The sequence below is a fragment of the Anabrus simplex genome, chromosome 1 (assembly GCF_040414725.1).
Source record: "Anabrus simplex isolate iqAnaSimp1 chromosome 1, ASM4041472v1, whole genome shotgun sequence".
Taxonomy (NCBI): domain Eukaryota; kingdom Metazoa; phylum Arthropoda; class Insecta; order Orthoptera; family Tettigoniidae; genus Anabrus; species Anabrus simplex.
In genome coordinates, this window is record NC_090265.1 from 478,378,724 (window position 1) to 478,406,051 (window position 27,328).

The window sequence follows — 27,328 nt, forward strand, 5'->3', positions numbered from 1 at the left end:
TAAAGGTATCGCCAGGTTCATTGGTATGGTGAATTTCTTCAGGAAGTTTATTCCTAACTTCGCTAATAGAGCGGCGCCCTTAAACCTTCTTCGTAGGAAAGGCATCAAATTCGAGTGGGGACCTTCTCAACAAGCCGCTTTTGTAGACCTTAAATTAGCTCTCTGTAATGCCCCTGTACTTGCTATGCCTGATTTCTCGAAGAAATTCATCGTCCAAACCGACGCGTCGTCGTCGGCGGTAGCTGCAGTCCTTCTCCAAGAGACTGAACTAGGGAGGCGCCCCATCGCCTATGCATCTAGGACTCTCTCGGCTCAAGAAGCAAAGTACTCCATATATGAGCTTGAAGGTTTGGCAGTCTTATTCGCCTTAGAAAAGTTCCGTCTCTATCTGGAACACGTCAAATTCGACCTGGAGACAGATAATCAAGCCTTAAGCTGGGTCTTAGGTAGACCGCGTCGTACTGGTCGTATAGCCCGTTGGGCCATCCGTATTTCTGCCTTCCAATTTGATGTTAGACATATCAGAGGTATCGAAAATGTTGTTGCTGATGGACTCAGCCGTATGTTTTCTAACGACGTCGAGACCCACGAACCGGTCGACAGTTCATCACCTTCCGAGTCCATACTATCTGAGGTTAATGCCATCCTAACAGATGCTCCCATGCTTTTTAGGGATATCGAGAAATACCAACGTGAAGATCCGACGCTGGCTCCGATAATGGAAACCCTTTCTTCTGGGGAACATGTTGTCCCTTATGTTCTGAGGAATGGGGTTCTATGTTGCCCTTCGAGGCATGATAAGATGATGAAAGTTGTTGTTCCAGCGGTTCTTGTACCTATGATCTTCAAGTATTATCATGAGACCCCATTAGGAGGGCATCTTGGTATCTTTAAAACTCGTGAAAAGATTCGTGATATGTTCATCTGGAAAGGTATGGACGGTGAAATCCGTGAACTAGTAAAGGCTTGTAAATCCTGTTTGCTTTGTAAACCGACCATGTCCACCAAGGTAGGCCTCTTGTCTTCTCAGCAAGCGTCGCGCCCCATGGAACGCCTGTATATTGATTATGTAGGACCCTTCCCCCAGTCAAAGGGTAATGCCAACAAGTTCATCTTTGTGTGTGTAGATGGTTTTACCAGATTTTCTTGGTTATTTCCGACTAAGCTGGCTACCGCTCAGTCCACCATTACTTGCTTAAATTCTATTTTTGCTTCTTTTGGTCCGTGCCAATATATGGTATCTGATAATGCTAAGGCTTTTACATCTAATTTATTTCGTAAATTCTGTTTTGACTTGTCCATCTCTCATGTAACTACTTCGGCTTATTACCCTCAACCATCTCTGGCTGAACGGGTTAACCGTAATCTCAGGTCCGCACTTATTGCCTATCATCATGAAGATCCTTCCAGGTGGGACACGTCCCTGCATTGGATAGCTTTTGCTTTGAATTTGGCGGTTCATGAATCTCACAAGTTTACTCCAGCTTCTTTGATGTTCAAGTTTGTTCCCAACACGCCACTCTCTAACCTCTGGTCTCTGAGTGACATTCTACCCGAGACAATAGATCCGGACAACATTAAAGATCTTTGGAAGAAGGCTAAAGCCAATCTTAAAGTGTCTCATGAAAAGGTTAGGGAAAGGTATGATCGTGGACGGAGATCCACCCCTTTGAAGGTAGGTGACCAGGTTATGGTCAAGAATTTTGTTCCCGCGGGCAAGCTTGCCCCCAGATTTCATGGGCCATGCATCATTCTCGATTTTCTTACTCCGGTTACATTGTTAGTAAGCAATCCAGCCACCGAGAGGATATTTAGGGTTCACCTGTCCCAGGTGAAACCGGTGTAAATTTTGTGTCAACTTGCTTCATATAATTTGATAGGAATATGATGGTTATATATTTTTTTTTTTTGAGTTCCACTCTTAAGGCATTCTGCTCCTTCTATTTTATTTTATATGTAAGCATTTCTTGTAAACCTCCCCCGATTGTTAAACTGCCATCCTGTCCTTGTCACGGCCATTACCACGCTCCCGTCTCCTGCTCCACTACACACAGAGGCTGGCTTAGATGAAATGCCATGGATATCTGCACGCCGCTGGCCCCTCAATCTCTCTACATGCCTGTGCCCTCAAAAGAAACATGATGGTCCAACACAATTCTGCCGCCTAGCTTTAATGTTTCAGTGCCCCCGCAGCCGCGCGGCGCTGTGCCGCGGCTGGGTTCGAGGACGGGCCCCCTCGGCCCCAGCGAGGACGACATGTGCACGGCGAGCCGGAGCTCTCCTCCCGGCCAAGGCTGATGTGCGGCGCACGACCTGCTACTTGCCCGCAGCCTGTATATGTTCACCGCGGGTGCGGCGTGCTTCAACACCTCTGCTCCCCTCATCGTGCGGGCGAGCGGTATCTCAGGGTACTTGAGGGGTCCGAGCGGCTTCCTTTGGACGCAAGCTGTAACGGCCGGTCTGGCCATCCAACTTAGCCTACATCAACTACATAGACATTCCTGTTCAACCTTAATACCGTTTCATGGGAATTCAACAGCAATATTTGGTGGACATTGCAAAATTTTTCTCCACTTTTAAGTATTAAAAGTTTATCCTCAGAATTCACTACTACAAACAGAAAGACTTTACTTCACTTGCAACAACAAAATTTTGAAACTGAAACAAACCAAATTAAGAAAATCTCATAAATGCTTCTGCAATCTATCTTCATTTTCACATCATAACTTGGAACTTGTTTCAAACTGACTTCATGTGAAATCCCTGGAGGAACTTTTGGGGGGGGGAGGTCTGTACCGGGCGGTACACCTCCACTCCGCTAATTTAAAATGTGCGCCTGTGGAAACTCCTCTGCTGGAGGAAGTCTGAACTTTATTTACCCTATTAATTTTCTAGTTTCTCAGAAGATGTCACCACCGGGAAATTTTTGAGTTTGTGAACTGTGTCATTTTCGACGTACTTTTGTTTTACTTGAAGTAAGAAGTGTGAACTTTCTCTTCTAGAGGACACCACTGAAAAACTACAATAGTGCACCCTAGTGGGAAGAAAAATAACTGTTCTTTGGAGAAAATTTTATTTCAAAAGTTTGTTCTTTGTTAAATTTCTTTCTGTTATTGTTTAAGTTGGCTGTATACCCCTCTCTTTCCCCTTGTTTTGCATTTGACCAATCCCGAATTTCTGGTATTAATTTCTGACCAATCATAGGTATCTTCCCCCAACTTGAATATGTTTCTATACCCTAGCCAATAAAAAGTTTGTGGGAGGGTGTTTTCTTTCCCCTAACACCTAGAACCTTCCGCGAGAGGATATAAACTGCTGATTTTTGGGTCTCCGGGCCACTTCTGTTCCACCTTTCAGTGTATTAAGTACATAGCAGGAGGCGGGAAGCGCCTCTTTCTCCGGCAGCGGTCAACAATAAGGTAATGGCCGATTAATAAATTCTTTCTTTGCTAGCTCAGCAGTTTAACTCTCGGGGCGGGTGCGAAGCGTTCCTCCATGTAACCTTTTCCTAAAATGTAACGATCTTTTCTTCTATTTTAAGCTGCATATTGGGATAGAGAGTGCTAACCCTCTTGAGCTCCCACTCACATTGTCTTGAGGTGAACTTATTTTCTTAACCTATTCTTCGATAATGTAAATCAAATTGCTCTTTTCTAAAGTCACCTCGGTAGTATGGGATTAGCCCTTGTATTAACGGCCTAGCGCCAAGTATGTCTTAATCTAGTGTATTAGGAGTGCAAGTTCGCCTCCTCTCAAATTGTTATTTTAGAGGTCATTTAATTAACATTCTTTTCGTTTAATAGACCTCAGTAGATTGGGTATTTTACCCCTGTTTATGTCCGTTGAGGACAGCTTGAAGGTGAAGTTTGGTGTGGCCTGGGAGAGGCTTAAATTTGAGAGCGAGTGGCTCTTTTGAAAATTGTATGTTGTATGCCTCGAGGAGGCTTTTCAGTGTAATTTGGAGCAAGGGCTCCTAGGTATGAATGGGGTTTTCTGCCCCTCTGTTAAAACTTGTGTTTGGGGTAAAACTGAGCTGATTGCCCAAGCATTGTGAACTCGGGGCGCGAAGCCCAAATTCTGTAAATATTGTAACTACCTTATTTGACTTCCTATTGTGTACCTGCCATGCTTGTTACTTATTTATTTTGAAAAGAAAATATAACCGTATTAAATTTTAAATTTACCTTACAGGCACTATAATTTCGTAGCTTGAGATCCATTCACACCCGCACCTTCTTTCACCTCTACCTACCGCTAAAACTCGGTAACAATAATAATGAAGAGCTCGGAGCAGCTCGGATGGCGGGTGGAATGTGTGTGTACGCCTACTGCGCAGAAACAGGAAGATAAATGCATCCGTTTTTGCCACTAACCTCGAATACGTGCCGAAATAAGAGTGAAGGAAGGATTGATATCCTTAACGCCAGAACTTTCTAATGTTGTCAAGACTACTACGGCACGACAACACAACTCATATTAACCTGGTAATACGAATAGCAGAGAATAATGTGTATCATACATATTTATTTTATTAACTATGTAAATTTTAGTTACATGATTGTCTGCTATCTGATCAAGACATCAACCTCTGCTCATGTTGAAATAGGCCTATATGTGTGTTAACAATTATATTGTACTGGTGGATGCTTTCACGACCAGGCAATTCACCAACTTTTAATACTCACAGCCAGAACTCTGTTTTCTAGAGACTTGCAGTAGATACCATAGGTCTACATTAAATGTGTGAATCATTAGGTAACTTAATAATAATGGCAATATTACAGATTAAAGAAGTCCTTCAATAATAATACAACACCAGAGAAGAGAAGGGTAAACTGAATTACATATTCCAAATAAAATGTTGAACATATTTGATCCTATTGGCCCGTATTGACTGCTTAATTAGTGTTTCTTTTACTGGATCCGCCTTGTCAATAGCTAAATGTACAATTACATTTTATCGTTATATATTTTCACTAGTACATGTTTCGAGAACCTCGAAATTCTCTTCATCAGCTCGCAATCTTAAAACCTCTTAACATGTCTAGATCTATTAAAAATTACATAATCACTTAAATTACTTAACATATAATATGAACATTGTAGGTAAGGGTTATTCTGCCCGATGGCAGGTCCGAACCTCCGCAGAGGTGTTCCTGAGCCGGAGTTTACGTGCGGTAGGGTGGCCAGTTCCTTTCCGCTCCTCCATTCCCTTACCCCCAACAACAGCGCGTGGCAACCCATCCAACTCCTGACCACGCCCAATGTTGCTTAACTTCGGAGATCTCACGGGATCCGGTGTTTCAACACGGCTACGGCCGTTGGCTATAAACATTGCGTGTGTACATAAAACTGATCAACATTAGTGAACAGGCTCACCTGCGATTTGATTAATTTGTGACAATCAAATATAGAACAATACAATTATAACCTTTTACAAGGTCAACGCACACCGACCGTAAAATTATAATGTGTAGCCCAAGAACTGTAAAATTAAAGCTTTTAGATTATGTGTTAAGTAGATTTAAGTGATTACGTAATTTTTAATAGACATAGATATGTTAAAAGGTTTTAAAATTGTGAGCTGATGAAGAGAATTTCAAGGTTTTCGAAACATGTACTCGTGAAAAGATGTAGACAATAAATTGTGATTGTATATTTAGATATTGGCAAGGCGGATCCAGTAAAAGAAATACTAATACTCCAAATACATAATTCATAGCACTAAATGTACACAAAAATGTGTTCTCCATAGGAATGGGTTGCAAACGGAGTCTTGAAGAGTCTACTCTGGTGATACGTTAGTGCGATCTCTCAGCAGTTAACGGAACTACATGAGTGTTTAGCTCAGAATATTAATAAGGCAGGAAACATTAAACGTTAATTGAGGGTTTTCATCGATATTACTATTTATGCATGGGCGCCCATATGACACTAGAGGGGGGCCCAGACCTGGGGGTACGTAGTAATTTTAATTTGGAAGATAAATGGCGATTTGTATTCTGCGGTAGAATAACCCACGGTATCCCCTGCCTGTTCGTGGTGGACGGTACTATCGCTTTTACGTAATACTGACTTTTAAATCATATTCTTGAAAGGAAAACACGTGACTACACTAGATTTTTGCCTTTCCCTGAGAGCTAGAGGGGGTCCACGGCCCCACCTTGCCCCCGGGTATGGGCGCCCTTGTATTTACGTATTTTGGTGACAGACTAACGATGAACGGATATTACCAAACTGGTACCGGTACTCTAATGCAGTATTTATTACATTTCATAATATAGGTACCATACATACTGTCTGTTGCCTGCTGCCATTTCTTGATGGATACAGTACTTTTGTATCCATCTCTTGGCACAGGCCAGAGTAAAGTGTGGCTTTCACCGAAGCCTCAGTCTCATGCATGGCTGTGACAATATGGAAGCTGCTAGGGTATGGGTGGTACTGAGTAATGGCATTCAGAACACAACCAGTGTGTCTGAGTGTTATGAAAGGTGTTGCTCATAGGGTCAGTCATGCTGCAATAACACTTTCTGACCCAGTAAGGAAAGCAATGGCAAACTACCTCACTCCTCGTCTTGCCTAGTACGCCTCATTTTGGTGCTGGGTTTTTGCGGTTTCCTTATAACCGCATAACCTTTGGTGGTGCTATTTGAGGATCCAACCAGCCTCTGGGCTGATGACCACACACACACACACACACACACACACACACACACACACACACAGTTTCTATCAGCGTAAGGAAGGCAGTGAATTAAACAGTAATGCAACAAGTGTACTGGGCCACTTCTGTACTGAATAGTTTACCTTAGCAGATTAAGAAGACCTGAAAGTTCTAATAACTTCCCTGTATTTTATCACAAGGTCAGACACCCTCTAACCTACACTGTATAATAAAGAGTAAGGGTATATTAACTGGATGCCATGGTCCTAAACGTTCTAAATGGGTTCATCGCAGCATGATTTTTCTTTATGCAGCGGCATTTGCTACTATAAACCCAACATTACCTTGCACTTTCCTACTAGATGCAGATCCTGCCATCCGTCTTATGAGGGTTAGTTGTGGTTTTATAGTTTTAAATCAGAATTTGAACTTGGATTAGTCCTTTGAAGTAGAAAAACAAAGTCCCTTCTGATTTTACATGAATGATATGAGGTTTATAGCCATGGAACTTCCAGATTTTACGAGGAATCCGAACTAGAGAAACACGACTTCTCATTTCAAAATTCCTACATGCATTGCCGGAATTCGAACAACGGAAACCTTGGTGAGAAACCAGCGACGATACTCTTGGCTATCACGCCCCATGACTAACGCTGTATTTGTGTGTATCGAATATGCACTCCATTAACGTTGACGTTATCTATGGATTTGTAGTGCGTCCCATTAGCAAAACCAAGTGTGGAAATATGTGCCCGTGTATAGACTCCGGTAGTAGGAAAAAGCGGCAATTCACGCTTGAATCACTCATAGCTTAGAAGTACCTTACTATCCCTTGTAAACACATCATTCCTATCCCTCATTCACGTAACAAAGGAATGATGTTCACTGTCTTGGTTGAATTTCCTGGATACCACATTGCCACTGCTATTTGTGGGAGTCGACACTGAAGGGTTTAGTAAAGATTTCATTCACAGTGTTTATTTTCAATGATTTTATCCATATTATATTCATAATGATTTACCATCAGTATCTACAGGGTGACCCACAATGGAATTTTTTTTTGCTATGGGCTTTACGTCGCACCGACACAGATAGGTCTTATGGCGACGATGGGATAGGAAAGGCCTAGGAGTTGGAAGGAAGCGGCCGTGGCCTTAATTAAGGTACAGCCCCAGCATTTGCCTGGTGTGAAAATGGGAAACCATGGAAAACCATTTTCAGGGCTGCCGATAGTGGGATTCGAACCTACTATCTCCCGGATGCAAGCTTCACAGCTGCGCGCCTCTACGCGCACGGCCAACTCGCCCGGTCTCAATGGAATTTTGAAGGTAGAGAGGTAATAATGTCCACCTCTGTGGTGTAGTGGTTACCGTGATTAGCTGCCACCCCCGGAGGCCCGGGTTCGATTCCCGACTCTGCCACGAAATTTGAAAAGTGGTACGAGGGCTGGAACGGGGTCCACTCAGCCTCGGGAGGTCAACTGAGTAGAGGTGGGTTCGATTCCCACCTCAGCCATCCTGGAAGTGGTTTTCCGTGGTTTCCCACTTCTCCAGGCGAATGCCGGGATGGTACCTAACATAAGGCCACGGCCGCTTCCTTCCCTCTTCCTTGCCTATCCCTTCCAATCTTCCCATCCCTCCACAAGGCCCCTGCTCAGCATAGCAGGTGAGGCCGCCTGGGCGAGGTACTGGTCATACTCCCCAGTTGTATCCCTCGACCAAGAGTCTGAAGCTCCAGGACACTGCCCTTGAGGCGGTAGAGGTGGGATCCCTCGCTAAGTCCGAGGGAAAAACCGAACCTGGAGGGTAAACAGATGATGATGATGATGATGATGATGATGATGATGATGATGATGATGAGAGGTAATAATTGACACACATGATTGGGATACATGGGGTTTAATTGACACCAAAATAAAGTACACAAAATGACCAACAGATGGCGCTCCATACGATACACAAGCAATAATTAGCATAACAATCGAGGGTTAGCAAATACGATGCTCTTTATAACACATGCTCAAGATGTCGGCCGTCATTCATCAACAATACTTGTAGTCGAGGGACAATGTTGTGAACAGCACTACACAGCATATCCGTAGGTATGGTGAGAAGTTGTCGTCAGATGTTGTCTTTTAGCATCTCTAATGAAGTCGGACGATCGCGGCAGACTTGCGACTTCTTGTGTACTTTATTTTGGTGTCAATAAAACCCCATACCATACCTCCAATATTCCGTGAATATTCCATCAAATGTTAACGGACTTTTGGATCACACTGTACTTATCAGTTTTCCTGACCTCAACCAATAAAGATGTGAACTTACAACCCTGTAGACATCATTGACAATATTTCATACTATAAAACTCAAACAGGAAAATTAACACACAACCCCCCCCACCCGCCATGGCGCAAGAGCCCCGAAGGGCCTTGGCCTACCAAGCGACCGCTGCTCAGCCCAGAGGCCTGCAGATTATGAGGTGACTTGTGGTCAGCACGACGAATCCTCTAGGCTGAAATAAACACACGCATGGATCGTATATTTCGTGTTAGATTTCCGTGTTTCACCATGCGCGTGGCCCCGCAATGAGAGTCACATTAGCTTGGAGTCGCGAGGCTTCATGCGAACCGACCCCGGTGTTCAGAGTCGGAGTAGTCTACATTCTCAATTCCAGGCTTCGGTAGCGCACATCCCTAGTTATACATAATGGAAGTAAGATTCTCAGTCAGTTTCTGTGTTGGTTCTTCAGACTCAGAACCATAATCTTGGAGAATGGTAACGAAAGGCTCAATTAGACTGTCTCTTGGAAGCTCCCTTACGAAGTCCTCTTCCTCTAACTTCTGTGCGTGTCTGACGCAGTCATTCCATACCTCCACTGAAATCCTATCTACGGCCTCGTAAGCTTTCCAACATCAGCAATATCAACACTTTTAACAAGATGCCCGTACGGGATACGGGCGCACTGATTTCCTGGTTGTGGACGGCGTCCGTACACCACACGGGCGTGATTTTCGCTCGTGTTTATAAAGCAGCCGCACGAATCCCATACGGTTGCCGTCCCTTGCTTGGAGATAGTAATTTATCTAGTGTCCACTAGAATGCAGCAGTTATCGGGAATTTTAAACCTAAACGATAAAAAGGGCAGTTCCTCCTTGTCGTGACCTGTGCTGAAGCACGGGATGTACCGGTGCTGAGCGCGCAAAATTTGTCGCGTTGTCAGCTGTATTACTGGACAAACATGTCTTCACACCAGCTTAATGATATCTTGAACATTTTAGAGGGAGTAGCGGGTTCATCAGTAGATTACAGCGATGAATATGCAGTTCCGAAAAACTGCCTAAAACCGTTTGTTTCTTTACTAGTTTTTCTCTTTGATTCAAATACTACCCAAATTAACTTATTTACCTAATTATTTCTGTAACGCGTTCCTTGGTTCAATATCCTTAGGCATTTTTTGAATTTTTTTTTTTCTAGTGGCTTTACGTCGCACCGACACAGATAGGTCTTATGGCGACGATGGGATAGGATAGGTCTAGGATTTGGTAGGAAGCGGCCGTGGCATTAATTAAGGTACAGCCCCAGCATTTGCCTGGCGTGAAAATGAGAAACCACGGAAAACCATATTCAGGGCTGCCGACAGTGGGATTCGAACCCACCTGTCTCCCGGATGCTTTTTTTGAATTTTTGTAGTTATAAGGGCTTAAGTGAAACTCTGCATTGGCTCATATTAGCGCTCGTAGTGGTACAAAAAGGCAAACTGCTAATCTAATCGACTAGATAACGCTGATTAAGAAAAGGATTGTAATTTTTAGGAATAAATAAAGAATATATTCTCATTATTATATTTTATTTACCTAAAATTCGTAGCTCATATCCCTAGGATGTTTTCAACACTGAGTTGCTTGTCTGAAAGACTACAACTGCGGATTTTTTATTCCTTAAGGATGGTGTCTAGTGAAGACATCAAGGTGTCAGTGAATCGGGAAACAGCTGATCGTGTTCTGTGACAACTGAACAATGGCGGTTTCGAGGCTTTGTTTTGATTTGGTACTTGACAAATTGAGTGATATAACCACTAAGAAAGAGGGAGCACAGAATTATTCATTGAATGATAGAGCCCTCTTACTTAACATAGTAATGTGATACCTTCGTGTTATTGAAATTTAAAAAAAAAGACAGATATTATGTGGGAAAAACAGAAAGAGGGAATAAATATCGAAGAAAATTGCTCGTGGCTTCAATAAAGCCAGTTGCGAATAATTAAGCTAAATATTTTGGGAAACTCACTTTTATTAAATATAACAGACAGTTCATGCCTATCATGAAAAATTCTTCTTAATATAATTTCTTCATATTATTACAGTATTTCTTCATCAGAGCCAGCGGCCGTAGCCGTGTTGAAACACCAGATCCCGTGAGATCTCCGAAGTTAAGCAACATCGGGCGTGGTCAAGATTTGGATGGGTTGCCACGCGCTGTTGGTGGGAGTAAGGGAATGGAGGAGCGGAAAGGAACTGGCCACCCTACCGTACGTAAACTCCGGCTCAGGCACGCCTCTGCGGAGGTTCGGACCTGCCTCCGGGCAGAATAGACCCTTACCTCTTCATCAGAAGAATTCATGTTAACAAATTATTAGATATAACTGTAATTTTCAATCAGACCAGCGAACAGACCACGATACACTACAGTACCTACAATTATCGGAGTATGGTACGAAAATTACAAAAGAGTAGAAAAACATGCTGCAGATAGATTTAAGTTCTGTCATGTTGGCGGCTTATTAATTCTGAGTTCGGTTTTACATGAATATTTATAAGCCAGAGATTATCATTTATTTCAAGATTTCGATTAATTTTGTTGATAGATATTAACTCGTTCTTCGTTCAAAACCGGTATAAGATTGAGGTTATATGCGAAACTAATGACTATGCAAAACAAAATATTACGTCATACAAATCGCACTTTCTACATGAACTTAAATTTATTACCATTGAGACGTTTAATCGGATGTATTTCATTAAAGAATAGCACCCTTGAGTTTAAGGACTGCAGTCACTGATTGGAGAATCAGTACTTGATCAGCATTTACTTGCTGGTCAAATCTGATGGAGGATTGATCGTCGATCAAATACTGATTTCCATTTCTGCAACTCAAATAGAATGATTACCAATCAAACCCACACTGATTACCAATCAATCTCCGGTCAGATTTTGATTGGCTTTTCTGAAACCGGACATCAAATAAATAAATAAATAAATAAATAAATAAATAAATAAATAAATAAATAAATAAATAAATAAATAAATAAATAAATAAATAAATAAATAAATAAAAATACTGTACCTGGAAGAAAACAGTGAAGTAGATGACGGCGATGGTGGTGGTCACGAACATGGGCTGCAAATGGACATGGTGGCGCTCAATGAGGAGCACCAGTGCGAAGGCTACAGCACCTCGGAGCCCACCATATGACATCACGAACTTCTCCACCTTATTGAGCTTGTGGAGCCGGAAGCGGTTCGCCACTGCTGTTAACAAGATCACACCTGCAACACATACGTTTCATCGATATCAAACCATGCGTCAAGTACAGCGTCAATATGACCTTATCTATATATATATAAAACAAGAGTTTTGTCTGTACATTGCTCAGAATTTTAAAAGGATGGTATTTCTGTATCGGTCATGTCCATAGTAACAAGGAAATGCACTTTTTAATTTACCGTAATGTCTGTCTGTCTGTCTGTCTGTCTGTCTGTCTGTCTGTCTGTCTGTCTGTCTGTCTGTCTGTCTGTCTGTCTGTCTGTCTGTCTCTACACGCATCACGAGAAAAGGGCCAAAGAGAATTTAATAAAAATCGGTATGTAAAGTCCGGAAATAAATCACTACAATCTAGGCTATAAATAAAATATGTTATTCATGCTGAGAGAAATGGTAGTTTAGAGAAGGGCCTAAAATTGAATTATCAAATATTTATGTTATTAGTGGTCCTATCTTATTGAAAATTGCTATGTCTAGTCCGGGAATAAGTCGCTATAATCTAGGCCATAAATAATCTCACTCATGCTGAGAGAAATGGTAGTTTAGGGGAAGGCCTAAATTTAATTCTCAAATATTTGTCATTAATGGTCCTATCGTAATGAAAATTGGTATGCAAAGTCGGACAATAAGTCGCTACAATCTTGGTCATAAATAATTTTATTCACGCTGATTGAAATGGTAGTTTAGGGGAAGGCCTAAATTTTAATTATCAAATAACTGTGTTATTAGTGGTCCCATCGACACTAAAGTTATATAGTATTACGTTTTCGATCATTTATGTCTTATAAAGTTTTACCTTACCGACTATAACTGATATATTCATGAATTTGGATTTTTGTTGCTAAGTGCATATCAGCGCCGAGTCATGAGAAAATGGGTAAACAGAATTTAATGAAAATCGGTATTTTAAGTCGGGGAATAAGGAACTACAGTCTATGCTCTAAATACTTTTGAAAGACGCCCTAATATCACAGAGTTGAAAGAAAATTAAATGTGAAGGCTTACAATACAGAAAGCTCATAACATTGATCAACAATAACATTACATTGACCATTGTTTGTTGTGATGTGCGTCGTGTCTCTGTTGCCACTCATCTCCGATAGATGGAATTCCTGCTGTATACCGAGGTTTTTTAATTTGCTTTACGTCGCACCGACACAGATAGGTCTTATGGCGACAATGGGATAGGAAAGGACTAGGAGTGGAAAGGAACCGGCCCTGGCCTTAATTACGGTACCGCCCCAGCATTTGACTGGTGTAAAAATAGGAGACCACGGAAAACCATCTTCAGCGCTGTTGACAGTGGGGTTCGAACCCACTACCTCCCGGATGCAAGCTCACAGCTTCGCGCCCCTAACCGCACGGCCAACTCAGCCGGTCGTACCGAGTATAACAGCCTGCCAGAATATTGGCTGGAAGTAGCTGGGGACTTAGACAACTTTCTACTTTAGCATGCCATTCCTCTGGTTCATACTTTGTAAATTTTCTAATACTATTGGTACGTAACAAACTGGTTTATCATAGCATTCGAGCTATTCAAACCCTACTCTGAAGCACTGCTTGGAATGTGCAGTGGGCATATTTAACGGAATAATGATAGATGAGTGTTCACGGCTGTCTGCGGTCTGGTCATTCCAGCACTGGAACTTTGGACTGTTAGATCGGCATCGTAGTACTGTTCGTTAAAAGTGAGAAAATGTGCGGTTTTTCATTTGATCGAGGATTTTATATGATAACATTGATTTTAATCGCTACATTCCTACTGACGTTTTTGTAATGACCTAAGTTGACTTCAGTTAGGAAAACCACAAAGACAGTCTTTCTGAGAATCCCGTAGCGAAGCACGGGTATATCAGCTAGTACCACATATAATTGTATGCAGTAAAAGCTTGAAGTTTATCACGTCTGAAATAGGCTCTTTTCTTTTATCGAACTGTTCTTGAACCAGAGAATCCTCATTTGCTCGTCTGTTTAATGGGTTTAGTGTACGGCAAATATAGTACAAAGCACACAGAGAAACTGAAAAGAGATTTAAGAAATGTTTAAGAAAGGAAAAGGAGAGAATTCAGTGGACTGTGATGTAGTAGACCTCACAGCTGACAATTGAAATTCTGCAGCCAGTCAACTACCTGAGTGGTGACATCAATGAAGTCTACCATTTTGCCTACATGACACCAGACAGAACATTCAAATGCCTGTATAACTGCTTTTTGATTAACTTGTATATTTGCCAGAGTGCGAAATATTTTACATTTTCGCAGTTTATTTATTTATTTATTTACTTATTTATTTATTTATTATTTACTTATTTATTATAGTATGGCCTAAGGCACTGTGTTCAGACACACTGGATTTGACGGCATTTAGGCTGCCTGCTTGTCATCCTGGTGAATCTTTACCACAGAAGGAAGAGTAACAGAAAATGTTCTTTAATACTGTTCATAAATTCCTCACATTGCACAGCGATCAAATTCCAAGTAGGTTTCAAGGATCCCCTCTGGGTATAACGAGATTCAATATTCAAATTTCTATGGATGATAGACGAGAGCAAAATAAATATATTTTATTAAATAACCATAGGTCAGATGTCGATGATTAAGGTATCAGAAATGCGGTCTCCTGCTGCAATACGAGCTTTGCAACGACATGCCATTGCCTGTTGTACACGTTCAAAGACTCCAGGCATGTTCTGTAGAGAGTAAGCAGCTGCATGCACCCAAACAACGAGCTCTTCCTTCGATTTAATTGGAGACTCATACACCAAACTCTTCAAGTGCCCCAATACAAAAACAAAAAACGCAACAAGTAGAGTGAGTGCAGGAGAACAAGCAGGCCTTGCAGCAAGAGGCCGCACTTCCGATAATTTTTGTAAAGAGCGAGAATAAAATTGAAATGTTAACGGTTCCATTCTTAATCACGTTAAAAAATACCTCAATTATAATTTTCTGACCTCTGGTTAATTTAATAGACATATTATTCTCTTGGCCAGTTTTATTTTAATTTTATTTTAGCTAGAACTTTGAGTAGGTACTGAATCTTGTTATACCTGGTATATCTTAAAGTAACTATGTCCAGGTAAGTAAGCAGAAACTTAAAATTATCCCAAACTAAAACCGTTCGTGTTAAAAACTAAGAGAGTCCAAGATCTTATCAGCTATAGCAACCAGCTGTAAGTGGCGACCTACTTAAAGTGAACGGAGTAGCTCTTAGCGCTGAACAGTACCTCAAGTTCACATTACCGTAATGGAAGGTCTGACGTAAGATTGTTGTATGTGGATGTAAAAATTATATACAATAATTACTTAATTAACGATTTCTCCTATAAGACCCATCGGACTGAGTAGTTTCAACGGTACAGTGCTGGCCACTGGAGCTCAACTTGACGGGTTCAATTCCAGCTAAATGCGGGGATATTTGAAGGAGGTAAAAAATGTCATTCTTGTGTCGGTGCATTTAGACACTTAAAATAACTCATGTGGAACACAATCGCAGCACCTAGGCGTCTCCAAAAATCGTAAAAGTAGTTTGTTGTTGTTGTTGGATCATCAGTTCATAGACTGGCTTTTTATGCCATTCTATACTGTGCGAGACTTTTCATTTCTACGCATCTACTACATTCTACATCTACTTCAGCTGTTTGTCATATTCATTTCCTCGTCTAACTCTACTACACTTCCCTCGAGAATTAAGTGAACAAGCCCTGGGTGCCCCAGGATATAACCTATTAATTTATATCTCCTTCTGATTAACTTTCATCCACTCGTTTCCGTCTCACTAAATGGATGCAATCTCTCTTCATTTGTGATCCACCATTCTTCTGTTACACTACATTTCATATTCTATTTCTTTATGCGCTAGTTATTGCTCATGCCATTCTCATGTTATACTTCAAGTAGTCAATGGAACGATAATAATAATAATAATAATAATAATAATACTAATAATAATAATAATAATAATAATATCGTAATATAACGAGAGCATGTCGGCTTCATCAGAATAACAGAGTTACAGAATCGAGTTTGGGCCTCTGGGCTGATCAATCAATTTCCGAGACCTAGTTGTCCACAAACCTTGTCTCCTGATTTATGGCAGGTAGCATTATCCTGCTGAAACACACAGTGATCATTTCCAAACTGGTCTTCTACCGCAGACAACACATACGTAGCTAATTAAACTGTCCTTACATCCTGCCTTTACCGTGCTCTGTAATATTACGAGATAGCCCAGTCCTTTCCATTATAAGTATCCCCCAGCACTGTTACTCCACCTGCGCCAATTCCACTTTGATGTAAAGCCGTGTATGTATCGCTCACCTTGCATTCGGCACAGCCAAACCCTCCCATCTGACTGCTGCGTAGTATAACGTGATTCATCGCTGCAAATCATGTGTCTCCAGTTTACTACGAATCACTGGCGGCACTCTCCCAAGCGTTCACTTGCGAAATGTCCTGATTATTGGTGGGTGCCCAGTTCTCGTATCTTTAGGCGCAAAGTCATGGTCACCACAATTAGTGATACTGTGGAATTCATGTTCTCGGGACTAGACATTCTCGTTTCTGTACGCCAGTGCTTGTCTAGCGTTGCGTAGAAATCAACAGGAGGTTTGTGTATACTCCATAGACTATGAAAAGGCATTCGACGAAGTCCAGCACGGGAAGATGACGGCGATTCTGGGGAACATCGGAGTTTAAACCCGAGACTTGCGGATCATTGTTAATTTGTACTAGGATAAGAAAGCTGCAGTCAAGATTGAGGAAATACTGTCGGAAGCAATGCATATCCACCGCAGCGTTCGACAAGACTGTATATTATCACTTCCACTCTAAGATGTACTCAGATGCTATCCTCGCAGAAACTCTGGAAGAAAAATCTACCATAGGCATCAGTATCGATGGGGTGCGTCTGAACAACCTGCGTTACGCGGACAACACAGTGTTACTAGCAGACACCGCAGAGGACCTTTAGGTATTATTAGAAAAAGAGAACGTGTCTTGCAGCACAAGAGGTTTGAAGATAGACATTAAGAAAACCCAAATCAGTAAACAGTAAGATGTCCAAGCACAGTTCACTGTCGGTAATGAAACCATCGCCAAGGTTCACCAATCTCAGTACCTAGGATGTTACCTCAACGATTGTTGGGACTGCAGCTAAGAAACACGGCTTCGCATCGAATGTGCGAAAAGCATCTCAATTCACATGAAGAAATTGCTCACCAACCGTAACCTACAACAGAAACCAGGGCTCCATTTGGTCCGTGCCTACGTCTTTTCACATTACTGTACGGCATGGAAGGATGGAAGTTTACCCAGGCTCTCCGCAAGAGACTGGAGGCATTCGAAATGTGGGTGTACAGACGGATGCTTCACATTTCGTATATGAACAGGATTCGGACTTCAGAAGTGTTGGATCGACTAGGAAAGAAGACTGAAGTCATGTTGACCATTAGCAAGCGGAAGCAGGAATACCTCGCTCATATAATGCAGAATGATAAGCACAGAATCCTCTATCATATCGTACAAGGAAGAATAGAAGAACGTTGGAGACATGGAAGACGACGAACTCTTTAGCTGAAGAATATCGTGGATCGTTACGGGTTGAGTGCAATGTCCCTGTTCTGCGTCACTGCATCCAAATTCAAGATCGCCAACCTTCGCTAGAATATGGCATATTAAGACGAAGAAGAGAAGAAGAAGAAATGGAATTCATAAGTAGTGGTATAATACGATGTCACGTGATTTTCACGTACCATCTTCTTCAATGCTCGACAGCCCCTGACGATCACCGAGCAAGTGGCTGTGCGGTTATGGGCGCGCAGCTGTGAGCTTGCATTCGGGAGATGTGGGCTCGAACCCCACTTTCGGCAGCCCTGGTTTTCCTTGGTTTCTCATTTTCACACCAGGCAAATGCTGGGCCTGTACCTTAATTAAGGCCAGGGCTGCTTCCTTCCCACTCCGTGCCCTTTCCTATCCCATCGTTGCCATAAAACTTATCTGTTGGTGCGACGTAAAGCACATTGAATGAATGAACGAATAACCTTTATTTCCTCCAATGTGTACAGTAAAAATACCTAATGGATCGATTCGGAGAAAATAAAAATAACTATAGAACAAAATTACAAATAAAATACTAGCTACATCTAAAGGTATTTCTTATTGAGCGTGTGGCTACCTGTGTATCCCTCATTATAACCGCCCTAGCCACGGCGACGCTATAGCCAGAGCAATCTTCATTATCACTCCTCACGGATGCCCAGTTGAGAAATGATCTCCTCTTCCCTACCGCGGATATCCACCAGCGAGGCCGCCTATCTTATCACTCCCACCCCACGAGTTAGGTCACGTCACCTTACCTCGGGGACACATAAAGCACATAGTATTGGTCCCTGTCGTGGCTGTCTTCCCGTTTTCACTTCACTGTCACATCTTCGACAGTTGATTAACGTATCTTCGAAAGAACGGAAATTTCCCTGACTAATTGCTTACTGATGTTACAACTGATAACCGTTCCAGTCAATAAATTATCTTGCTCCATGTATTCTGTAGGTACCTAGTAACACTTAATAACAAGCACTCGGCCACCTTTTATCTAAACTCTAGTTTACGTGTACAGAGATGTGCTCGGACAACGTTAATCAGATAGTGTACATTCCAAATCAAACAACCATCTAATATAAGCAAGCAAAATTAACATTCCTGAGGCTAACGGTTTGCTCCCCGAAAGTGCAACTTATCTTCTGAAGTTCAGTTAGGCCTTTCCCCGTAATCACGCAACTGTGGCAATGGATCTTATCCGAGTTGGAAATCACGTTTCTTTCAAAAGGGATGACAAATACAGTAACATTTTCATGTCTAGGAAAAATGTGGTCGTACTAAGCGGTAATAGCGAAAATTCGTGGCGCAATAAGTGAGGTATTTTTTAATATAGATTTTATAAGATGGGAATCGGGACTTCGAATTTACGACGTGCTAAGCGGGAAAACGTGTTAATGAGGAACGCACTAACGAGATTTTACTGTATATGAGTAACGAGTGCCTTTGTTGGCGGGACCTAGTGTTTACAGTGCGCTATGTCTCCTGGTATGAGCTAGAGAAATTTTGTTACTTTCATGGATCTGTTTCTGTCTTATACTTGGCTTTGACAATATGAAAGTGACTCAGAAATGAAATGGCGTATGGCTTTTAGTGACGGGAGTGTCCGAGGACATGTTCGGCTCGCCAGATGCAGGTCTTTTGATTTGATTCCCGTAGGCGACCTGCGCGTCATGATGATGATGAAGACGATATATACACCCAGCCCCCGTGCCAGCGAAATTAACCAATTATGGTTACAATTCCCGACCCTGCCGGGAATCGAACCCGGGACCCTTGTGACCAAAGGCCAGCACGCTAACCATTTAGCCATGGAGCCGGATAGCGCCTCCGAGTAGGGATCCAATAGCTGGAATACTATGATGAACCAGTGTGTTACATACCAGTAGTATCAGAAAATGTATTAATCAGAGGAATGACATGCTAAAGAAGACCGTTATCTAACTCCCCAGCTACTTCCCGCCAATATTCAGGCAGGCTGTTATACTCTGTACGCAGCAGTAATCCCATATATAGGAGATGAGTGACAACAGAAGAGACAAAGCATATCACAACAAAAACAATGGTCAATGTAATGTTATTGATCAGTTTTATGAGCTGTCGACATTTTAGGCCTTCACATTTAGTGTTCTTCCGACTCTGTGATATTAGAGCATCTAATGTATAGGGAGTCTTACTTCCTTTTTGACTCCCTCTTGTCTTATTCTTGAAGTGATCGTTACTTTACGATCTCTCTTGGTCAATTCTTGTTCTTTTCTGACCGCGTCAGTATTAACGTATGAAGGCCTAGGAAGTCTTTCATTTTCACACCCTTCGTTGCCTTTGTCTTTCTTTGGCCAATACCTTCATTTTCGAAGTGTCGGACCCCTTCCATTTTTTTCTCTGATTAGTATTATATAGAGGATGGTTGCCTAATTGTGCTTCCTCTTAAAACAATAACCACCACCACCACCACTCTTATCATAGTCGGTACGGTAAAACTGAATAAGACACAAATGATCGGAAATTGTACTCTCTCTAACTTTTGTTATGTAGTACTTTTTGATAGGATAATAACATACGGTAGGTATTAAAAAATTAAATTTCAGGTGCCTTCCCCTAAACTACCATTTTATCCAGCGCGAATAAAATTATTTATAGCCTAGACTGCAGTTCCTTATTCTTCGACTTTACATACCGATTTTCATTAAAGTCTGTTTACCCATTTTCCGTGGCTCGGCGTTGATATGGACTTAGCAACAAACATCTATATTCGTGAATATCTCTGTTATTATAGCAGCTACGGAAAAAATGTATAAGACATAAATGATCAAACATTTAATTCTGAATAACTTACATTGAGTAATATTTATCGATAGAACCACCAATAACAAATATTTGATAATTAAATGTTAAACCTTCCCCTAAACTATTATTTCACTTAGCGCGAATACAATTATTTACAGCCTAGATTGTAGTTGCTCACTCCCCGACTTTACATACAGTTTTTCATTAAATCCTATTCAGCCATTTTCTCGTAATGCCCGTACAGACAGACATATAATTAAAAAGTGCATTTCCTTGTTATTGTGGACACGACGATACATAAATACCATCCTTTTAAAATTCCGAGCAATGAACAAAAACCTCTTATTTTATATTACAGATTACATCTCACCACATCCCCGACCTCGTATCAGGAAATTGGACTAAGGTGTAGACATACATAGCCGGCCCCGTGGTGTAGGGGTAGCGTGCCTGCCTCTTACTCGGAGGCCCCGGGTTCGATTCCCGGCCAGGACAGGGATTTTTACCTGGACCTGAGGGCTGGTTCGAGGTCCACTCAGCCTACGTGATTAGAATTGAGGAGCTATCTGACGGTGAGATAGCGGCCCCGGTCTAGAAAGCCAAGAATAACGGCCGAGAGGATTCGTCGTGCTGACCATACGACACCTCGTAATCTGCAGGCCTTCGGGCTGAGCAGCGGTCGCTTGGTAGGCCAAGGCCCTTTAAGGGCTGTAGTGCCATGGGGTTTGGTTTGTAGACATACATATACCGAGCTCGATAGTTGCAGTCGCTTAAGTGCGGCCAGTATCCAGTAATCGGGAGATAGTGGGTTCGAACCCTACTATCGGCAGCCCTGAAGATGTTTTTCCGTGGTTTCCCCATTTTCACCCTAGGCAAATGCTGGGCTTGTACCTTAATTAAGGCAACGTCCGCTTCCTTCCCATTCCCAGGCCTTTCCTATCCCATTGTCGTCATAAGACATATCTGTGTCGGTGCGATGTAAAGCAAATAGCAAAAAAAAAAAAAAAAGACATACATACTGTATAAGTGTATAAATTACTAACAGACACCACAACAACACAGGTTCTCATACATTACGCGCACTACTTGTACGGTGCTGTTGAGTACAATATATCAAGCTCCTTGTGAGAACCAGCAACAGAACTCCTTCGTCCATCTGCAATCCACAGAAATCAATCCTCCTCCAGCTGTATCAAATGCGAAACACTAGGAATGGCCAAGATCCGCTTAGGCTATTAAGATCACAGCCTGTGGAATAGCTTCTTTAATGTTACAACTTCGTTATAACGATAGTCTACATGCAGTACAGCTCAGAAGTACGCTCAGAATTACCATTCACCCAATGCAAGTCTCTAAGTTTATCTCAGTCTAAAATAGGCACGAAATATGATTCCAAATATTGACAGTTTCATTACGGACAAAATAAGGAAATATTAATTCCAGTAACTGATTTAGAAAACAATCCTATAATAACTTTCGTTCATATATTCACAAAAATAGGGAAGTCAAACTATTCAAGCTACTTGACCTTTTACAATAGTGAAATTACGAGCGCTTCTTCGCCGTTGAGGTTCATTCCTCCCCTTGTGCACCGTCACTGCTAGAGTTACCATATGCCCTCTTTTTTTCCGAGACACGTCCTCTTTTTAAGGCAAGACCGAGCGGATTTCACAAAAATCTATGAAATGTCCTATTTTTGGGCTCCGCGAAAAAAATGCTAGTTTTGAACAAAGGAAATCAGTCGTCGCTGTAATCAATCGTAAATAAATGCAAATGTAATACTTTTGACAAACAAATATATCTCTGATTAGTCAATTTATTTTTGTTTCGTTGGCGACATCATCAGGAAGTCGTCTATTCTGTATTCAAGCGGTATGTTCTGTCTTCCGCATTTGTCCTTTGGTGTTGTTTCTGTTAGCCTGAGAGGTTGAGTTTAAAGTTGCGTTATTTATTTGAGATAGTGGGGTCTTTTGTATCAATAAAGTTACGAACTTAAATGTTAAATTCTGAAAAGAAAGAGTGATTAATGATGTGTTTATGGGGAAATTCAAATAATTCAAAACAGAAAGAAACGAACAAGAGGCAGAATATTTGATTTGCCCTGCTGGAACATACATATCAGTTGCTAATAAAGGTAAGTCGTTTAAGTATCGTAAGAATTAAAATAGTATCGTTTTAATCATTTTTCAAGTTTCTTTACGTCGTACCGACACAGATAGGTCTTATGCCGACGATGGGATAGGAAAGGGCTAGCAGTGGGAAGGAAGCGGCCGTGACCTGAATTAAGGTACAGCCCCAGCATTTGCCTGGTATGAAAATGGGAAACCACGGAAAATCATCTTCAGGGCTGCCGGCAGTGGGGTTCGAACCCACTATCACCCGAATGCAAGCTCACAGCTGCGCGCCCCTAACCGTACGGCCAACTCGCTCGGCCGTATTAATCTAAACGGTATTTTTGTAATTATTGACGTCAGAAAAGTTGGATGGCGCAGCCACGCGGTAGAATGTTGAAGCTGCAACATAGTGACTGGTGAGATTTATTTATTATACATGGCGAAGCATTGACGTCGTGATGGAAACAGAAAGAAAATTGTCAAATTTGAGGAGGTATACGGTTGCAAATCGTATAAAACGGATGCGAAATCTGTTCACTACTTTTCTGTACAAAAAGTTCAGAGAGAAAGATGGTTTTCCGCGCTGTCAATTGGAAAACGCGTTACGCGATACATGACAGTGTGCAGTCTGCATTCTCGTGAAAACGACTTCTTTCCACAGCGTAGGTACCGGTACTGTTTATTGTACTCATTGATAGTTATTGTCTCTAATTTGTATTCACAAAGATTTAGCTACATCAAAAATACTGATAAACTTGTAGCCTAATACTTCTGTGCCGCACATAGAATGTAATCCGCTCTTTGTAAACTTCTTCATATGTGTAACAGCAGACAGTAAATTAACTATCTACATGTGAGTAATATCTTTAACTGGTAGTAATTAAGCGCTGCATTTAAATTGCCTATAAAATGCTTCTAACAATGAAAGAAAATATGTAGTATTTTTCCATCATAAATTAACTTTTTTTGCTATTTGTTTTACGTCACACCGACGCAGATAGGTCTTATGGCGACGATGGGAAAGGAACGGTCTAGGAATGGGAAGGAAGCGGCCGTGGCCTTAATTAAGGTACAGCCCATTTGCCTGGTGTGAAAATGGGAAAAACGGAAAACCACCTTCAGGGCTGCCGACAGTGGGGTTCGAACCCACTATCTCCCGGATGCGAGCTCACAGCTTCACGATCCTAACCGCACGGCCAACTCGCCCGGTCATCTTAAATTAGAAGCCATAACCTAATTATTTGGTAGAATTGGACAAATGGTAATTCTAAATTCCCATGGAGGGAATTAGATATTTTTCCACCAATCAGATCAAAAATCAGATCAAAAATTAGATGTATGGCTTTTCAGGCGTTTGCCATACATCTAATTTTTGATCTGATTTTTGAGAATTGGACAAACCAAGTATTCTGCAACCCCAAACAGCTGTGACTGTAGAGGTTATAGTACTCTTAAATTATAATTTTCCAACTTTGGTCTGCATATTCTGTAGGTAGTTATAATTTTTATACGTATTATTGTCGGTTCTAAGTTCTAAATTTTGTGCTGATGGTAAAAATGGAAGAACATTAAGTTTATGTGGGCTGTTCCAACACAAGCCTGTATAAAGCCTAGGATTTATTTGCTTTACAAAATTTACTTAGTAGAATTATTATTTTCTTTCTTCCCCAAGATTACAGTTTACAAAACAGGTAACTCCCCCGTCACCTGGCTAAGGCTTTGGCATGGACCAAATCAACAAGAAATTACTCCATAACCTCTAATAGTGGAAAATTACAGTAGCTTAACTGTTAAGGTGAATCAGCGTGTCAACGGTAACATTTCTCTGACAAACCCGCTTTGCATATACAGTTGCACTTCACATTTTTACCCCCTTGTTCAAGACAACATTAACTTTGTGCTGTTTTGAATCGATGTGGGATGATTGTAAAGACAACGCTACAACACCAGTTTCATCTTCGGTTTCAAACTTTTTACCTACACATATCAAGTAATTACGCTTGAATATTTCTTTCCCTTCCACCAATGGACGCGTGAAATCTCCGACAACTCTCAACAGTTGCGCATACGACACCAAAGACATTCTGAATACTTAATAAATCCTACAGACGCACACCCGATCACTGTCATGTTTACTTCCCGTCACTATCTCGCAGCCATATTGGAAACAGCTGACCGTATGCTCCTCCCCCGTTTCGGACGTCAATAGAGGTTAATACCTTCACGTTATTTTCAGATTTTTTGGATCCAGAAGCACATGAAAACAGCTCTAAACACACGAAACGTCCATGAATACTTGTTGGGAAACAAAAAACTGTTAAGAGATGTCTTTATCCTCCAAACATTCGTGGCATTAAAGTGGAAAAGACAATAATGAGATAATTGAATGTAGTGATGATGAATAAACTGACAAGGCACTGATATTTAGTGTTAAAATAACCACGGGAAGTTACTGATTTAGTTTAGGGTAGTTTTACATGGTTTATTTTTAGGTTGTAAACCATATGATTTTATCGATGAGGTAGGCCTATGTCCACTTTTATTTTGTAATGGACGTATGGTAACCCTAGTCATTGCATTGTGCTTTAAAGAAATTACCGAGCTCGATAGCTGCAGTCGCTTAAGTGCGGCCAGTATCCAGTATTCGGGAGATAGTAGGTTCGAACCCCACTGTCGGCAGCCCTGAAGATGGTTTTCCGTGGTTTCCCATTTTCACACCAGGCAAATGCTGGGGCTGTACCTTAATTAAGGCCACGGCCGCTTCCTTACCACTCCTAGCCCTTTCCTGTCCCATCGTCGCCATAAGACATATCTGTGTCGGTGCGACGTAAAGCCAATAGCAAAAATAAAAAGTAATAATAAAGAAAGCTTGCAACGCGCGCTAGCTGCTTGCGTCTTGGAAAGATGTAATATTCCAAATGAAGCACCCACTACCACACTGGGGCGAAACGCTAGTAATTTTAAGGAGCTTGAATACTTTAATATTCGCAATCAATGAAATTAAAAACACGGTTCCCTTAGGATCACAATTCTTTATACTGAAGTTATTCAGACTTATATTATATTTATCAGTTTCTATTTAAGACTTTGCTGAGACCCAGAATGAATTCAGAATACTATATCTTCCATTGTGTTGGGTTTATGCTCGCGTATTCAAAACATGTTACATATTACGCAGTTTGAATATGAATTTCTGATGCTTTATTTTATTTAAACTGTTAAGTAAGTCAGTACTGTTAAAGTACAGTCCGACTGACCGACGAACTAAATGCATTTTTAGCCAAACAGTTCTTCTTGCCAACAAAGTTAATGCAACTTCTCTGTTCTCATTCTACCTACTCTTATGAAATAAGGTTGAAAGATCTAGTCTTTTTTGCTTCTGCGAACGTTTATGTTTACCTATATATATATAAAATAAAGAGTTTTGTCTGTACATTGCTCAGAATTTGAAAAGAATGGTATTTCTGTATCGGTCATGTCCACAGTAACAAGGAAATGCACTTTTTACTTTTCCGTAATGTCTGTCTGTCTGTCTGTCTGTCTGTCTGTCTGTCTGTCTGTCTGTCTGTCTGTCTGTCTGTCTGTCTGTCTGTCTGTCTGTCTGTCTGTCTGTCTGTCTGTACACGCATAACTAGAAAACGGCTAAAGAGAACTTAATGAAAATCAGTATGCAAAGTCGGGGAATGACTCGCTACAATCTAGGCTATAAATAATTTTATTTACGCTGACAAAAATGGTAGTTTAGGGGAAGGCCTAAAATTTAATTTTCGAATATTTATGTTATTAGTGGTCATATCGTAATGAACATTGGTATTCAAAGCCGAGGAATGAGTCGCTACAATCTATACTATAAATAATTGTATTCATGCTGAGTGAAATGGTAGTTTAGGCGAAGACCAAAAAATTTACTTCTTGAATATTTACGTCATGAGTGGTCCTATCTCAATGAAAATTGGCATGCGTAGTCGGAGAATAAGCCATTATAATCTAGGTTATGAATCATTCTATTGACATTGAGTGAAATGGTAGTTCAGGGGAAGGCCTAAAATTTAATTCTCAAATATTTAAATTATTAGTGGTCGTATCGATAAATACTACATAACCAAAGTTATATAGAATTAAATTTACGACCATTTTTGTCTTATACATTTTTACCGTACCGACTGTGATAAAACAGATATTCATGAAATTGTAATTTTGTTGCTAAGTCCATATCAACGCCGAGCCACGAGAAAATGGGTTAACAGAATTTAATGAAAATCGTTATATAGAGTCGGGGAATGAGAAATAACAGTCTAAGCTATAAACAAATTTATTCACCCTGGATGGAATTGCAGTTTAGGGGAAGGCGCCTAAAATGTAATTTTTAAATACCTATGTTATTGGTGCTATCGAAAAGTATTACATAACAAAAGTTATATTGAATACAATTTCCGATCATTTATGTTTTAATCAGTTTTACCGTACCGACTATGGTAAGAGTGGTATTTCAGAGTCGGAAGAAAACTAAATGTGAAGACCTACAATATCAAAAGCGCATAGCATTGATCAACAGTGACATTAAATTGACCATTGTTTGATGTGATGTTCTTTGTCTCTTATGCTGCCTCTCAACTCCGATAGATGGG

The 27,328-nt window shown here is 41.1% G+C and overlaps 1 protein-coding gene across 6 annotated transcripts in view; it reads right to left on the reverse strand.

Annotated features, from left to right (window-relative positions):
• The window catches only part of LOC136856968 (sodium/hydrogen exchanger 3), an 822,567-nt gene that overhangs the window by 163,877 nt on the left and 631,362 nt on the right, over positions 1 to 27,328 (reverse strand). For all 6 annotated transcript variants that reach the window (XM_067135270.2, XM_067135273.2, XM_067135271.2 and 3 more), the window contains exon 6: positions 12,011 to 12,213. In XM_067135270.2, coding sequence (XP_066991371.2) covers positions 12,011 to 12,213 — 203 coding nt within the window. The remainder of the gene's footprint in view (positions 1 to 12,010; positions 12,214 to 27,328) is intronic.